This window comes from Corvus brachyrhynchos, unplaced genomic scaffold (genome assembly GCF_000691975.1).
Source record: "Corvus brachyrhynchos isolate BGI_N302 unplaced genomic scaffold, ASM69197v1 scaffold452, whole genome shotgun sequence".
NCBI classification, from domain to species: Eukaryota; Metazoa; Chordata; class Aves; order Passeriformes; family Corvidae; genus Corvus; species Corvus brachyrhynchos.
This window is the reverse complement of record NW_008236764.1, coordinates 161364-178290: the sequence shown is the minus strand read 5'-3', so window position 1 is coordinate 178290 and position 16927 is coordinate 161364. Positions and strand designations below refer to the sequence as shown.

General features: G+C 57.9%; 1 protein-coding gene across 5 annotated transcripts in view; it reads right to left on the bottom strand.

Annotated features, from left to right (window-relative positions):
• Nucleotides 1–16927, bottom strand: part of TNS1 (tensin 1) — a 64803-nt gene that overhangs the window by 24999 nt on the left and 22877 nt on the right. For all 5 annotated transcript variants that reach the window (XM_017727296.1, XM_017727295.1, XM_017727294.1 and 2 more), the window contains 12 exons: nt 15198–15247; nt 14728–14899; nt 14325–14375; nt 13684–13806; nt 13318–13382; nt 13121–13204; nt 12890–13002; nt 12220–12280; nt 10773–10848; nt 10506–10635; nt 10067–10132; nt 9350–9511 (listed from right to left, as the gene is read on the bottom strand). In XM_017727296.1, coding sequence (XP_017582785.1) covers nt 9350–9511; nt 10067–10132; nt 10506–10635; nt 10773–10848; nt 12220–12280; nt 12890–13002; nt 13121–13204; nt 13318–13382; nt 13684–13806; nt 14325–14375; nt 14728–14899; nt 15198–15247 — 1153 coding nt within the window. The remainder of the gene's footprint in view (nt 1–9349; nt 9512–10066; nt 10133–10505; nt 10636–10772; nt 10849–12219; nt 12281–12889; nt 13003–13120; nt 13205–13317; nt 13383–13683; nt 13807–14324; nt 14376–14727; nt 14900–15197; nt 15248–16927) is intronic.

The window sequence follows — 16927 nt, the reverse complement described above, 5'->3', positions numbered from 1 at the left end:
GGAGCCGGGCAGCCGCTGGGGGTAGCCAGCCAGGTGCTCCTGAGTGGATGCCGAGGGCCGCAAGGAAGGCAGTGTGTCATGGAGGTGGTGGCCCATCAGGGTGTTCTGGTTGTTGTAGGGGTAGCCACCATTGGAGAGCGGCTCAGCATCGTACAGCCCCTCCTTCAGCAGCTTCTCAGCCCCATTGCAGCTCGAGGGGCCATTGGGCAGCGATGACAGGCTGCCCACCCGGGGTGCTTCCTGGTAGCCGGTCTCACTGGCAGTGGTTGTGCCATCCAAGGAGGAGAGCGTGCCCAGGCTGCCCACGCTGTGCCCGTCCTGGTTGGGCAGCTCATCATCCAAGATATCCGTCTCCCGCTCGGCCACCAGTGCCGCGGCATTCCCATTGACGTGCACCTGAGCCGGCACCACGTGGCGGCCCGGCATGGCGGGCAGGCGTGCCGGCACAGGGCCGGGCACGTGGTTGTGCATGGGCGGCGCACTCTCCAAGCCAAAGCCAACAAGGAGACGATCCAGCTCCTGCTTCTCCTCAGGGCTCAACACCGCCTGGCCACTGGGTGCCCCGGTCACCCCCGGCTCATCAGTCCGGTCGGTCTTGGTGGAGGCGGTGGAATTGCCCGAGTCGCTGCTCACTGAGAGTGTGTGCTCGACGTGGTTGGGTGCTGCCGAGAGCGGGAGTCGGGCAGCGTTGACGGCACCGGTGCTGCCGTGAAGGGAGTCTTTCTTCTTCACTTTAGCGTAGAGGCTCCCATCCAGGGGCCCTTGCGTGTGCCCAACTTCTGCAAGGGGAGAAACGAACACGAGACCCCAGATCAATTGCTGGCTCTCTGCACGGAGCTAATGGGTCCCATTAGCTGGTGATTTCGATTTCTTCCGTGTGCCAGAACACTTAACGACCAGCATCGATGTCTCCTCGGCACCCTCCACACTCCCACCGGCGCCACCATGCAGACACATCGGAGCCAGATCCTCCCCATCCCCATGCCCCCACAGCCCCCCGATTTGCATGCAAGCACTGCCTGCTCCCCTGGGATCCACCAAATATCCCCTGCCCTACTTCCAGGCATCATTCCTGGCAATTCTTCTTCATGGTTGGCAAGGGCTGGGGCTACCCACACAGTCAGCCATTGCTGCTCCGCAGGGCTCATCCAGCCCCAAAGGGCCACGTGGCACCAGGGAGGCAAACAGGGAGGGTGAAGGAGATGCACCACAGGCCGTAGGAGGACGGGTGGAGGCAGTCAAGATGTGGCCTTGCAGCTCTTTGTGTCTCCAGCTGGATGGATGTACTCATCCCACGGGTGAAGGACAGATGAACCACAGACCCACCTTCCCTCTCCCTGCCCACTCTCTTCCCAGATGATGCATGGATCCAGCCAGACAGACATCCTTGACTTTTTCTTCCCTGGCTACAGACAGGCTCCCATCCTTTCTGTTCTTTCCCTTCCCTCTCTCAGGCCAGGTCAGTCTGCCCCAGAGCTTCCGCACCAGCAGTGCCACTGCCCAACCCTGAACATGCGGCACCTCCTCCCCAGGAAGGTCCCGGCACCATGATTCAAGTCCAGTGCAGGCAGTTGGCTCTGCTCCGCAGCCCCAAAAGGCTGGGGGGTAGCCAGGGCATGGGAGCATCACCACCAGTAATCCTGCACTCCAGTTCTGAGCCCCCAGCTCCCATCACATCCGTCAGCACCAACACCACAACCAGCTGCACACTTTAAACCTTTCCAAGTGGAGCAGACAGATTTTGGGGATAGAGAGGGACCTCGACCACTGACAGCAATGGGAATCATTCCCAAGCTGCATCCCCCCCTGCCAGAGCAAGCGCAGCACCGACTAGGCTGCAAACTCTTGTTTTTCCAGCTCCCTGACGAGGTTTCCTGGAAGGTCCCGCGAGCAGTGTTAAACACTTTCTTTTGGAGGAAAAAATGACTCTTCCCTGGCGGGGGGCCAGGCGGCTGACTCAGGGACGGAAGACGGCCCTAACACGATAGTGTGAAATCAGAGCGGTCCTATCTGCAAGCAAAACACTTCCGAGCCGGGACAGCTTAACCAGTCCCACGCCGCCGCACCCGCATTCCAGCAGCTCCCACGCCAACAACCCCCTCACCATACAGCAGAGGGGGGCAATAACACCGAGCCCAAGTCCTACCAAGGCATGGCCCTCTCCTTGTCGCTGATTTTCCACTCCTGAACCCCCACTGGCAGTATCCCAAGGAGGCAGTTGAGCCCCCAAAGCCTCCCGTTGGCTTGAAGATGTCTCAGGACCACGCAGCAAGGTCCTCTCTGGGCACTCAGTATGGGAAAGGATGAGAATTTCTCCCAGAGACTCAGCGCTTCTTCATCCAGCCAGTAAAGCCAGAAGCCAGCAGCATTTAACTCCACAACACCTCCCTTACTAGGGAAAAGGGGAAGAGAGAGAGGAAAACCCTTTCCATGGAGGGAAAAAGAAAAAAGCAGCATATCCAAGGGCAGTGTCAATGCTGGACAGGCTGAGACATTGCTTGGAGACGGGAGGAAAGGCACAGCCCTCCTGTCTGATGGCAGCAATGGGTGCTGGCTGGTCTCGGGAAACAGGGCAAAAGCCAGGATGGGGGCTGGGATAAAAAGGGCAAAGGAAAGGAAAGCAAAAGGGAATAAATAAATATAAATGTAAGCACATGGTGCCTAGGGAGAAAATAAACGGGAAAGGCTTTAATTACTCTTTGGGCTGGGTACTGCCCCACGGCTGGGAGAAATGTCTCCAAGAGAGGTCAGGATGGGACACAATACAGTTCATGGCAGAGCCAGAAAGCTCCGAGTGTTATGTCCCACCTTCCCCAAAACCTCTGGCTAGGAGGGGACATAGGGGGGCTGGTGACTGCCCCTCAAGAGCAGTACCAGGGTAGTAAGCAAGAGCCTGTGACAGCTCAGCCATCAGCCAAGCCCTCGTCCTATGGCTGCTCTGACCCACACCTGATTGCTCATCCTGTCCTCAGCCCCATGGACCTCCTGGGCTCTGATGCCATGGGACAAATCCTGCTATTCACTGCCACTCTGAAGCCTCCTCCACTAACCCTGGGCCACACTATCACTCATATGACTATCTATTGCTTGTCACCTGAGAAGATAAAATAAAATAAAATTTTTAAAAATAAAACAAAATAAAATAAAATAAAATAAAATAAGATAAAAACTAAGGGATAATGGGACAGAACGCCTTAGCCAAACCAGCCACCCTCAAAGCAGCAGGCTCTCAGGACCCCATTTGCAAAGTGTCTCCAGCTCCCAGCAAGGTCAGATTCCATCCCTGAAGGTCAGAGCAGCTCCAGCCTGGCAGACTGTGCCATCCCATCGTGGGCTGGGTTTGCCGTGGGCTCAGCCCCGGACGCAGCTCTGTTCTGGCTCTATCTGCTCCAGCTGAATGGAGGCAGCTGCAAGAAGCTCTGAGCCGGGTCCCAGCCCTGCTGCCAGGCTCACTGCCCCAGAGGAGAAATGCTCTGCCCTCTCCCTCCCCAGCACCCTGTGGCTACACCCAGTAAAAAAACTGGTCCAGGAAAGTGTGACAACGCTTGAGGGGGTCAGCTTGCATCCCCAAAATCCCAGGCATCTGCCTCACATGCAGTGGGGTGCAGCACACAGCATCATGCACCAGCATAAATCCTGTCCACAGCTATGCACCAGTGCAGAAGATAAGGCTGAGGCATCACCGTGTCTCCCCCCGTCCCGCACCCAGGAACATCCCACCTGCTGCCTCCACTCCCCACCACCCAGAGCCCTGGCCCCAATGCATCTCTGCGTTCCTGCAGGGAAGACCCTGGGATCCCGGGACCCTTTGCAGGATCTGGGGTGTGAGCTGAATCTCACAGGGAAGAGTTCAGCCTCCTCATCGCTGGTTTCATCCTGTAACCAGATATGATGGCACGGAGCAACCCCATCCCCTGAGCCGTGGGTCACCACAGCCATGAATTCCCCACCCAGCCCCCAGACCAAAGAAAAGCAAAGTCAGGACTTACCAAAAGGGACGGGAATGAAAAGATCCCAGGCCAAGGGACGGAGCAGGAAGCAAAATCCCTTTCCTTCACCCCTTCCAGCACCAGAGCCTTCCAGGGGCACCTGGTGTGGCGGCAGCTCGAACGGCGTCCGCAGCCAGCTCCGTGTGTCCGTCCAGGACAGGAGCCGACGGCCTGGAGCTGGCTTGGGTTGGCGTTTGTCCCTTTGGCTTTGCTTTCCCTCTCGCGGAGGGAGCTACTCCCTTCCCAGCGCCGTGTCCCGCGGGGCCGCGAGAGGGGCACCCGGCCGGCGGCGGGGCGCCGGAAGGGGTGGGATACGGGGAACCCCAGGACACGGGGAGCTGGAGGGGAGGATGGAAGAGCCGAAGGTGGCGGAGATGGGATGGAGGCGAGGAGGTGCGGCCGTGCTCCCCTCCGCCCCAGACCACACAGGGACCACAGGGAGGAGCGGGAGGGGAAGGGGAGCGGCGCGGGGAGGGCGGCGGGGCCGCCCAAGCTCCAGCCCCAGCCCGAGTTAACCTCAGTGAGGTGCGGAGAGGGTGGGAGCCATGGAGGGAGGACAGCCAGACAGACAGCTTCCAGCTATGAATATTAACTACTTCCTCCACAGGCAGGGCTCCGCCGCGTTAACTGTTTCCTAGGCAGGACAGACAGCCGGACAGCTGGACAGCCTGCCCGCCTCGCACCGTGCACTGAGCATCACCCCGCTGGGTGACCCCCTCATTTAAGACACCCAGCCCTGCCCGGCTCCTGTGTGCATGCGTCACACCTGTCCCCAAAGAGCAGCGACACATTCAGGGTGGGGATGTACTTCCAAGCCACACATGATGCTGAAATCCAGACGGGTCTGCAAATTCAAATGTCTTGCTGGAGACTTGGGTTTCCATCTGAAATAACTACACAGCTAAAGAGGGGTGGAAACCAGCCATGGACAAACCACCGACCCTGCCAACCCATTTTCACAATCCCCTTGCCTGCCCTGCCAGCACCACGGGCACAGCGTGGACACGCCAGCACTGTTTTCGGGATGCACACACGGCCCTGCTCTGTGACAGGAGTTATGGCACGATCCCATTCAGTCCAGAGCTGTCTGAGACTGAACTGCTCCACTCCAAGCAAAATCCATGCTAGGATGGCGCTGACGATTTGCTGGTCCAGGTGACAGCAAGCCCACCCCACGTCCAGGCCCTCGCCTGAACCCATGCTCAGGACTCCACACCTCAACGGATCCAACATCCTCGGCAAAACGTGAGGCTCTTCCACTCTAATCCCCCAAACTGCACGTTTCCCACACCCCCATGGATGACGGCAGGGGATGAGAGCAGTGTTTCCAGCCGGCCCCCTGACTCACAGCCCTGTTTGCTCCCAGATAATACCACATGCCAAGCCAGCGTCCTTCCAAAACCTCCAAAGTTTGCTTGCTTCTCTGCCTTACTTTTTGTCCCAGCCGTGTCGGCTGCGGGAGCGCAGAGACAGAGCTCCCCACTCCTGCCAGGGGACAGCTCCAGCCCTAAGCACAGGAACTGCTACAAGTTTTGACTTTAAGGACAGTTTAAAGGGGGAAGAGAAGGGGCTGAGCTTCCACCAGCTGGGCTCTCTCTCCCTGCATCCCAGCCCTGCCTGGTTCCTGGTCCCAGTGGGAACAAACCCCATCACCACCCCACACGACAACCCCAAATACCAGGTCAGAGGACAGATCCTGCCCTGGGAATAGCCACACTCCAGCTGAAATGTCTCGCCAAGCCCACAGATGCTCCAGCATTTCTCCAATGAGGAATAACCAGAAGCAAAGGGGACACTCCCTGTGAATTCCCATCCAGCCCACACAGATCCCCAATCCCCTCCAAAATGCCCACCTCAGCTCACCCTTACCTTGCAGGAGATGGAGCAGAGAGCAGCAGAGAGGGGCAGAATAAGGAATGGGAAGTGGATTCCTTCAGCTTTAGTCAGCTGGTGAAGGCAAGAGGAGAGCCAGTGGCCCCCCTCCTCATCAAGCCTGGCCTAGGGACAGATCCAGCCGCAGGGGGAGAGCAGCAGCCTGCCAGCAGCTCCGGCAATGGATTTAACAGCTCTGGCCTGGCCCATTTGGCTCTCCATCTCTGCACAGCCTGGCCTACCCTCCTGGGCAGCCTCAGCCCCTCCTGATAAGTGGGACAGGATTTGACCCCACTAGGAAAGGTGTGCCCCATGAGATGCCACTCCTGGGGGACAAACAGATGACAGCAACCCCATGGAGGGGCTTTCTCCTCCATGGAAAAGGGTAGGATCAGCATCCAGCTCCACTTGTGGGGTTCCAGCACCCCCTGACCTTTGCCACACGCAGTTCAGGCTCTGCTGTGACCTCCCCTCACTGGAAGGGTGGGATGCTCCTCCCAGTCCCCACCCCGGCCAGCCCTGCCCTGTGAGTGGGGATGAGCTGCAGGGGAGCCCTATGCCAGAACCATGACTCAGGTGGGGATTTAGGAACTCTCTCGCAGATGTTGGATTTGGCCAGGCCCTGGCCACTCTCTTCCAGGCCCGGTAAAAAGATGGGGGAGGCAGGACCAGCCCAGGGTGGGTCCAAGGACCAGTGGTTACAGGGAACTGCTGGGCTGGGGACACATGCCCAGCCCTTTCACATTTTCTCACACCACCCTGGGATGGCAGAGCAATCACACATGCAGACCTCGAGGACAACCCCTCCACTGACTCCATGCCAGCCCCAGCACCCTGTTCTCCATCAGCAGTGGTTTTCTCAGCAAAACCAAACCAGGCCATTAACGATCTCCTCCCAGAGTTACCCACCAGCATCTGCAGTACCCCAAACATTTCTCTGCAGCTATCCTCCAACCTGCTGCACACCCAGCAATGCCACATCCAGCTTCTAGCCTCCTCCTGCCTCCCCGGAGCCAGCTTGGCACCCCAAGGAGAGCTACCACAGTGCTGGCAACTGCAAAAACAGCCAGAAGAAGAAGCATGCCATCACCTCCCTTCGGCCTTCAAACACCCTCAGCCAACCAATGGCCATGGGGACTGCAGCAGGAACCTCTCATGCAGCCACCACTGACCCCAAAGCCCTTTCGAGGAAGAGGAAGGAGCGCCCGCAGAGCCACTTGCCTTCCCCAGGCTGTGCGGACATGGATGAGGGGCAGAAGGACAGGCTGTGGGGGAATCCCAGCATACCCCACTCTCCCTAAGGACCATGGGGCAGCCCAAACACAGTGGGCAGCAGAGACCTTGCTGAGCAAAGAAAGAGGGCGAGTTCACTGATGGGGCCAGCATGTCCCATGGAAGTGGCTCACAGAGAGCTTGTTGAATCCAGCTGTGTCCCCTCAGCCAGAGAGGAAGATGTGGGGGTACAGATCCCCCTCTCATGCCTCCTGCTCTGGAAGAGCTTAGCCAACTGATGACCCCACTGCAAATGAGTTTTCCCTTCTCCAAGTCCCCACAGATAAGCACAGCAGAGGCGAGGGGAACACCAGGACAGGCACCATCCCCAGCCACCCACCTGCCTCTCCAGCTTTGGGGTCCCACAGGACCATCCCACCCTGCCAGGCACCCCCCAGCCCTTATGGGTGCTCCGTGCTGAGACAAAGCTGCTGGAGAAAGAGCAGCCACTGCCACTGAGAGCGGCTGTGGCCAGCAGAGAGGTGGCATGGGGGAACCCACCGTTTGGCAGGCGATCCCGATCCCGTTGGCCCAGGCTGCAGCGACGGTCTGTGGGGAGCCTTCACCGAATGGCAGGACGGGCAGTGGCAGGGACAAGGAGCAGCGGCTGATCCCAGCTCAGCGTGGGTCCCGGTGCCAACCTCACCCCCCTCCACCCCCGGACACCGCTTGCTCACGCCTGGTGGTGCCAAAAATGTGGCGTGCAATTCCCTGACCAAATAAGGCAAGAACGACCATAAACAGGGACCCCCCCTGCACAGCCGGACACCAGAGCCCCCATCCTGGCTCGGGACAGGCTGGAAAAGAGGAAAAGTGACAACAGAGAGGGAAGAAGATGGGAGCCCCTTGAGCCCTCACCAACTCCCACCACCACTGCTCAAAGTAGCCCATGGGACAGCTGGGGAAAGACCCCTTACAGATGGGCTTCTTGCAGCTACTTGTGCTGGCAGGGGTCAGAGGGCAGCCTTCTGCCTGTGGCTTCAACCTTCCACAGTCCCGGCTCATCTCCAAACTGGGGCAATGTTTAAAAATTCAAGGTGCCCTCACTCCCTATTGCCACCCTCCCAGCACAGAGGACAGCCAAGTCGGTGCATGGAGGCACCTCCACAGCCCTGACGTCTGCTAAGACCCCCCAAGGGGGAATGGAAAGGAGCCCTGGGGCACTTCTGCAGCCCCAATATTCACCAAGACCCCCATGAGAGGACAGAGATGAATCCAGGGGTACCCCTGCAGCCCTGTGAGGGGCTAGGGGTGCAGAAACTTTGGCCCAGGGTTCAGAGGGGAACACATGCAATGAGGCACTCAGGTCTCTGCAGGCAGGAGGGGGCTGCCAGGCAGTCTTGCCAGCTTGAGGCTGGACCCACAGCTCCCCAGCTCCTACCGCATAGCTGAGCCTGCACATCACGAGTTGCCTGTTTACTGCCCTGTGCCAAGGCAAGTGCCCGTGCCAGCTCCACAGAGCCGTCCCAGGTCCGGTTCCATGTGACCACCATAGCAGAGACACTCTCGCCCGCCCCAGGCACCCAGAGCCCCCACCCTCCTCTGCAAGCATGGCATCCACAGCTCCCACTCGAAGCAGCCGGTGACCTTCAGGGACATCACGGACTGCAGCTGTCCCTGCTCCAGGGACGCCTCTCCAGATCTGGCCAGGAAAGTCCAGGCATCTGCTTGGCCACGGGTGGCCTTGCCTCCAGGACAGGGGCCCCCCACCTTTCAACATACAAGTCCTGCCCATTCCTGCCAAGTGGGTGACAGCAGTCAACTTGCTGCAACAAAATGGGTGCTCAAGGGGCTTTTCCCAGCTCTGAGAGATGCAGCAGACTCTCCAAGGCCAGTATGACATCCTCACCCTCAGGGAAACTAAGGCACAGCTACATCCTGCTGTGCTTGCAGCATGAGGAAGTAGCTGGGATACCTAATGGTCCTGCAGACATGGGGTTTGGATTTCCAAAAGCTCTGGGTCATAAACTACGGCTGGACTCTGCTTGTGCAAACAGGGACTTTGACAGCAAAGTGCTGAAAAAAAGAGCCTAAGCTCCCTGGCACAGTGGCAGAAGGCAAAGTCCACAAGATCTTCCTCTCCCATCCCATGGCCACTCTGCTCCCACCAGCTGCCACCTGTCCCCAGCTCTGCTGCCCACCAGTGTCCACTTTCCTGGGGTAGGGGGTATTTCCATGTGGACACTTTGGCCACTGACCACCTTGTGAGCCCTAACCTTTCTCCAGGTGCTTGCTGGGCAGGGGTGGCTCAGCCCAGGCCCCCTCTGCACTGTCCTCACGCTGGATGTTGAAGTTCTCGTAGGAGTCCCAGCGGATGAGTGGGTCGGACGTGTTGTAGTCCACAGAAACACTGGGCCCGTTCTCCAGGTGCTCCATGCCTGGAAAGAGGCAGGATGGTCAGACAGGATGACAATGGAACCAGCAAGGGTGGAATGGGGGAACAGGTGGAAAAAAGTGCATGCAAGGAAAATAGAACAGGAGCCATAGGACAAGGCAGGAGATTCCTGTAGGAAGGGCAGCATCAAGACATGGATGAGCACAGGATGTACACTGAGACTCACAAACAAGGTGTACAAGACTGCCTGGGGCTTTTGGGGTTGCCTAGAGACCGGCACACAGACTGACAGTGAGTGTGCATGGGTCTGGACTTTCTGAGCAAGGGAGTCCTTCATTGCCAAACATTCCTTCCATCTCTCCCGGGCCAGCAAGGGCTTTGGAGAGCAGCCTCCTGGGGAAGAGAGCGAGAGAGATAGGGCATCCATGGGTGCTCCTAGATCAGCCTTACTGCCTGGATGCCTCATCCCACCCTGGTGACAAAGGGACTGCAATGGGGCAGGTGGAGGTCACAAGGGAGGGAGCAGGGGATACAGTTGAGGAGAGGGAAAGGAGACAGCATCCAGCTCCAAATCCCCATGGCACTGAGCCAGCCATACCTTGGATCTTCTCAGGGCCATAGGAGAACACAAACTCCACCTTCCCATACTCGGGGAAGCGGTCATCTGGCAAGGAGAGAGCAGAATAAAGGGACTAACTCTATCCATACCTCCAGTAGTAGCCAGTCACCCCAAACACGCCTACAGACCAGCTTAAGGCTGGGAGCTGCTAGGGGATATCCCTTCATGGGGCAGTGCATCTTAGCCCCCAAAACAACCCTGAGGCAGTCCCTCTGCATCAGTAATGGTTTTGGACACGAAAGGGATGATGGTGCCACCACTTCCTGAGCAGCACCACACCCTGCAGACAGAGCAGGGGGTGCCCTGTTTCAGCAGGGGTGGATCTGGGGTGGGTGCCCAGACGTCCCCATGATGACACCAGAGTTACAGGGGCAGGAGGATGAGGGAGTCTGGAGCAGGAAAGTGCCAGGGCAGTTACCTCTGAAGGCCTCATCCAGGTCCTCCTTGCCAAAGACGACATCAAGATCATGCACAGCACACGTGTGGAACTGCACACGGAAAATCACGTCACGGGTAGGGCTGCGAAACTTCTTGTGGTAGCACTTCAGCTGCAGAGGGGAATGGGGATGGGCCATCAGAACAAGCCCCCAGACCCAGACAAGGGGAAATCTGGGGGTCCTGAGGCAAGGAGACCACCCAACCCCTGGCTGCTTGCTACACCAGGAGCTGAGCTGAGGATCCTTACCAAGATATCACCCTTGAGCAGCAAGCCAGGCTCAATGGTGATGCAGATGCCCGTCTGGCTGTCTCCTTGCACATTGCTGCAGAGAGGAATGGTGGAGGGATGTGAGCTGCGGTACAGAGCCCCCCAAGAATTCCTAGCACCACCTCAACCAGCCCTTCCACCCAAAACCAGCCAGGAAAAAGCACAGAGCTGGCCCTCCCTGTGACTGAGAGGGGTCCTGTCCACCACCTCAAGGGGCACCCATTCCCAGTGGAAGAAGGATGGGAAGGGGAAACTGAGGCACAGCTCAGCAAGGGTGCAAAAACTGCTGGGTGGGAGGGTTTGCCCAGGTTCCAAGTGCTGGGGCTGGGCAAACCCTCCACCATCCACCCGGCTCCCACGGCTCAAGTGGAGCTTAGGACACAGAGGGGGAAATCTCAGGGAAGATTCTTCTCCCTGCCTCAGTTTCCCTGCGGGAAGCCCTCCCTCCCAGAGCACGGCCGACAGGCTGCCGACGGGCGGTGGCGTCAGCAGCCAGGGACAAGGGAAGAAAGGAGTTGGATTTCACAGGCAAGATAAACCTGGAGTTTATTACAGGCATCCCATAAACAGTCTATTAAAAGCTGAAAGGCAAGGCTGGGATGGCAGTAAATCTCAGCTAACAGGGACCCATGGCTACATGGAAGTGAGATCCTGGTCCTGGGGGTTGAGATGGGAATAGCCCGGAGGTGAAGTGCTCTGGTCCCTCCAGGGAGACCAGGAGCCAAGGGTCCCACCCAGACTGGGATGTGGTGCTGGCAGAGTGTCTGGGAGGCTGGAGAAATCAACTCCTGCTTTGCCTTCATCAGTGCCTGCTCCCAGGATCAGCATCAGAAAAAAAAGTGGGGAGATTAAAACAGGGGGAAAATCTTTTTTGGGGGAGAAAAAAAAAAGGATATTAGCCCAGCTGGTCAGAGCATGGTGCTAATTACACCACGGTTGTGGGTTCAGTCCCCATACAGGCCATTTACGTAAGAGTTGGACTCAATGATCTTTCTGGGTCCCTTCCAACTAAGAATATTCTGTGATCTGTGAGGACTAATCCAGGCAGGAGGAGCAGTTCTTTGGGCAGAGAGAGAAGAACTGCTGTCATCTCCCAGGGAGATGTCCCCATCCCTGTCCCGACTCCCTCCGGGGACACCCAGCCCCAGGCTCCGTGCAGCCCCAGGCTCCCTCTGCTGATACGTGGAGTCACTACAGCCCTCTCAGCAGAAGGGTCCAGTATGGCCCAGAATGCCCAGCATGGCCAGTTACCACCTCCAAAAAAAAAGGAAGCCCCTTTTTTTCAGTTCCCTGGACCTCAAACAGACTAAGCACAGAGCACAAGACCACACGGGACTTGTCCTTGACCCTCTCCATCTTCCCCCGCTTGCCACTCCCCCCCCCCATGCTGGGCAGGAGGAAAGCCCCGTGGTGAGGAGATAGTTACTAGATCCCCGAGGTGTAGACGGGCTGCATGGCCTGGTAGATTTTCAGGAAGGGCCGACAACCTGGAAGACATCAAGGCGGGGAGAAAAGGCACACTGCTGTTAGCCGGCTGGGCGGAGAGGCCAGGGCAGGGATTAGTCACGGGGGAGAAATCCAAACAGGGAGGGAGCCAAGGCAAACAGCCACTCCCCGCCCCAGCCAGCCCGCACCGACTGAGAGAAACATCTGCAATGGGCAGAAAGGATGCTGTGCATGAGCTGAGAAAGGGCAAAGCCCTCACAGTTCGGGTCCTGTAGGACCTAGGGCAAGTGCTGGGCTGGGGATAGGGTGAGATGATGACCTGGGTGAGTTACCAGCACCAGACAGGGTACTGCATCCCAAACCCCAATCCCAGTCTGGTACCATCCTTCCAAAAGCTGTCAGAAAAGGTGTCATGTCACCTCACAGCTCAGGTTAGTGCCCAGCATTAGGAGGGCATCCCCTGAGGGCATGTCTGCCAGGAAAGAGTAGCACCCTGCTAATACAAGTGAACAGACTCTGAGAGGGAAAGGGAAATTCAAATCGCCAAGGAAATGGCAGAAAATATCCCCCAAGGAGGACAAGCCTGGCCAGGCAGTGTGGGGTGGTGGTGTGGGAGGAAGCAGGCTGGGGAAGCAGCTGGGGGCACCTACCTCCTTTCGACTCAAAGTTGGGGATGCCGTGCATGATGACATGGTGGAGGAAGAGGGGCTTGTTGTTCATCTTGATGCTGCCAGAGAGGAGCCCACTGAAGTAATGGATGTACCTGGAGGGCAGACAGGCAGCTCAGGGGCAGAACCCACAGAGGAACATCCACCTTGGACCCCTGCATCCAACCACCCTATGGGGAAAAAGCCAGCCTAGAAAGGCGTGCCAGCACCCACCTCTTCTGGGATGGCTGTCCCACCGGCACCACCTTGTCCTCGTAGAAGCGCTTCATGGCAAACCTGTCCAGAGCCTGGTCAGCACTGTGGGGATGAAAGGGCAGATGAGGTTGAAGGTAAGTATTGGCACCAGCACCACTGGGATGGAGGTCACCAGTGGGCCCCAGGGCCAACCCAAGACCTCACGTCTCTCTCACCTGGCTGAGATGTTGCTGTAGTGCATGTAGGCAGCGACTACCACCCCCAGCCGGCCACGGTTCCCCTGCAGACACACAGCAGAAGGGGTGTCACAGGGGCAGCAGGGCCTGTGAGCACCTGGGCACAGCCACCCCACACAGAGGCACACACTGATCCCTATATGCACACGCCAGCCCACAGATGCCCCAGCCCTTATTAGACACACACCAATCTACACATATGTGCTGACACCTACCCACACCCCAAGCCACAAACCACCACATTCCCTACATCTCTCAGCCTCTGAGGCTGCTCAGCCCGATCCCTGCAGCCCCACAGACCCCCAGTGCCTCCATTGCTGTGCCCCGGTGACGGGTCCTGCCCACCTTGTTGTGCAGCACCACCACGTTGTGTGTCGCCGCGTTGAGCCACGTGTCCATGGCTTTGCAAATGCTGCAGATCTTCTCCAGCGCAGGTGTGTGCATGTCAGGCCACCCAAAATCCAGCACCTGAACAGGGGGAACAGCCTGGGCTCACATCCACATGCACTCCCATGCAGAGTCCACAGCCTGCCAGTGTGCAAAGCCCAGGGCACGTATCCAGGGTAGGCATTAACTGTGTTGCTCTGACGTGCACCTCCCAGCCCCAACCCTGCACCCCACTGCCCAGATCCCTGGCCCAGGGAGGCCATCGTGGTCCCACATCTCAGGCCCCTCATCCCAGGTGACTTGGGTCAGCTTCTGAGGGCTCCCCCATTGTCACAGGGATGAGGACAATGCCTTAGGGAGGTCTCCAGGAGATTCCAAACAGCCCGTTTTCAGCTGAGAATAGGGGGCTGGGAGGGCAACGGGAGTCAGGCTGAGATACCACAAATACAGTGTGAAGTCTCAGTGCTTTTCTCAGGGTTTTTCCCAGCTGGGTAGAATAGGTTCCTCCCCCAGACATCTTGTAGCAGGGAGCAGGTCCTGCAGACAGGCCTGCCCTGAGGCCCCTGAGAAGCCCGCTGCTTCTCACAGCTGTGACCCACCTTGGGGTGAAGTTTGTTGACATCACGTCTCCGCTCAGAGAGGTTGAAAAGCTTTAGGGAAGACGAAAAACAGAGTGAGAGGACATCTTCCTCCCTTGCTGCCACCTCACCTCTTCCTCACCCCAAAGCCTTCCCAAATCCTGCTGTGAGAGGCTTCCCTGGACACATTACCCTGGGTAACACCTTGGCACAGGGCAATACAATGACCAAAAACTCCCAGGGGGTCTGAAAGGCACTGGTGACCTTCAACGAGAAAATATCCCCCATAATGCAAAGACCCTCCCTCAACGGAGCCCAGATGGAGACAAGGGTGCAGCATCCATCCCCTGCAAGCACCCATCCCCAGCGGCTGAGCACCCCAGCCCCTTCCCCAGCCTGACAGGGACCTAGCTGTGCCCCTCACCACATAGTTGTTCCCATGCTTGGACTTGAGCATGTGGGCCACTTCACGGAGGTTGCTGGAGTAACTCTGCTCCTCGGCCGCGCTGGGGTAGGAGACGGCGATGATCCGCTCCGTGATGTACACCAGGTCCAGCTCACAGCTGCTCTCCATGGCTGCAGTCAGGCTCATGCTCCTGGGCAAGGGACGGGACCACTGTCAAGACATGGCATGGGGAGGGGACACAGGGACCCTTCCCCACCCTGCAAGACAGGCTGGCACACGAGGACACAGCTGCCTGCAGCCTTTCCCCTGCTCCCAGTCCTCTTGGAGTGTCTTGGGGACCCAGCTTGGGAGTGGTGGGTCATAACCCCTGTGTCTTCTCCGCTGGGAGCATCTCCCAGGTGTAGCACCTCTGGAGAAGCAGGTGTTGGTGAGAGGGAGCTTCAAGCACAGCAAAGATGGTCATCAGAAGGGGAAACTGAGGCAGCTACCTGGATGTTTTGCAGCGTGACTGCCCACTCCTGGGGGATTTTGTGGCATCCTAAAGAACCAGAGAGGAAAAGCAAGTTACTGCCATGACCCAGCCACAGCCAGCACAGGGGTCCTGCTAGACCTGGGTGTGATGGTGCTGCCAAAGCATCCCACCCCCACCACACCACCACACTGCACTGAGTACTCTCACAACCCCAAAATATCGCTGTCTCCAAATCCCACCAAGCATCCCAGTGGCACAAGCAGCTTGAGACTGATCCCACAGGCAAAACCCAACTCTCACAACTCCAGTGCAGCTGGGACCAGCTGCCATGGGCACTGTGGGGCAGGTGCTTTGCCAAAGGGTCCCACAGGACCTTTTGGGAAGATGCTGAGCTGGTAGAGACAGTTTCAGGCATGTCACAAATCCCTCTTCTTCCCTCTCCATCAGGCTGCAGGCACACACCTGATGGGACAGAGCTGCCTTGGCCCTGCCCAGAGCAGGGGCAGGTTTGCTGCCCAAGCAGCATCGAGGAGCCAGCCAGGCACGACAGTTTGCTTTGGCCCCAGCTCCACCGAGCCAAACGCCTGGAGGAAATGTTTGAGCTCTTGGAGCAGGAAACTTCTATTTATGCATGTTCTCCGGCCTCGAAAATTTCATCTGCAGCCGGCTTGCTCTGTGACTTTGTGACCTCAGCCGAAAAACAAAGCAGGGTTTCCAAAAAAAACCGCTGAGGAAAAACACACTTGCACCTCATTAGTTTTAGTATCTCCAGCTAATAAGCAGAAGTCATTTAAAGACTCATCTCACACAGGCAACATGCCTGGAAGGATCAGAAATAAGAGATGCATCCTGCAGCTGATTCCTGGGATGCCCCATTGGTCCCCAGAGCTGCAGGACTGCTGCCACTCTCCTCGGGGCTGCGGCATCCCACAGCCAGCACACCCAAGACAACGGGAGGAGGTGGGAGAGAGGTTTCCCTGACATCCTTTGCCTGCCACATTCTGCCCACCCAGCACAGTCCCAGAGCTGCTCCCATGGACAGCCAGCGTCACCGTCCACCAGCCTTGCGTGCCCCTTTCAAGGTCAGGTTGCCCTGCAGAGCAGGAGTTGGGCTCAGCAGCCCTGGGGCCTGGGGACAATGTCTCCCCTCCCAGCCAAAGCCAGAAGGCAGCAGCTTCGCCTCAGTGCCCAGAGGTGCTTGGACAGTAGTGACAATTCCCCCTCCAGTTTTTCTTCCTGGTGTCCCAAATTGCCTGCTTACCCCAGAAACCCCCCAGCATTGCTGAGGGCAAATAAGGTGTTAAAATGCAGCAAAAAGAGAGGTAAAACCTCTCCTGGGAGAGCCAGGGTGCATGGAACAAGCCTGAACCTGAATGTGGGCTCGTCCCTGCATCACCCACCAGTGATCAGGATGGATCCCCACCGTGGCTTGTGCAGTGCCCCAAACGTTCATAATGGAGATTTCCGGGGTCCCACACCCACACCCACTGGCCAGGGGAGCCCCATCAGTCCATATCACCCCATCCAGCTGCAACAACTTCCCAAAACCACTGCCTTTCCCAACAGAGAGCTGACATGGGGAAACCAGGACTCACCCCCAGCTCCCGCATGGGTAAACTGAGGCACAGGAGTGCAAGCAAGCTGGGGACACCAGAGCCCCTCTCCCTCCCCATACCTGGATAGCAGTGAGCCCCTTTCTAATCCATTTCCACGCCATGGCGGACCCACTCCTGGCACCCTCCAGAC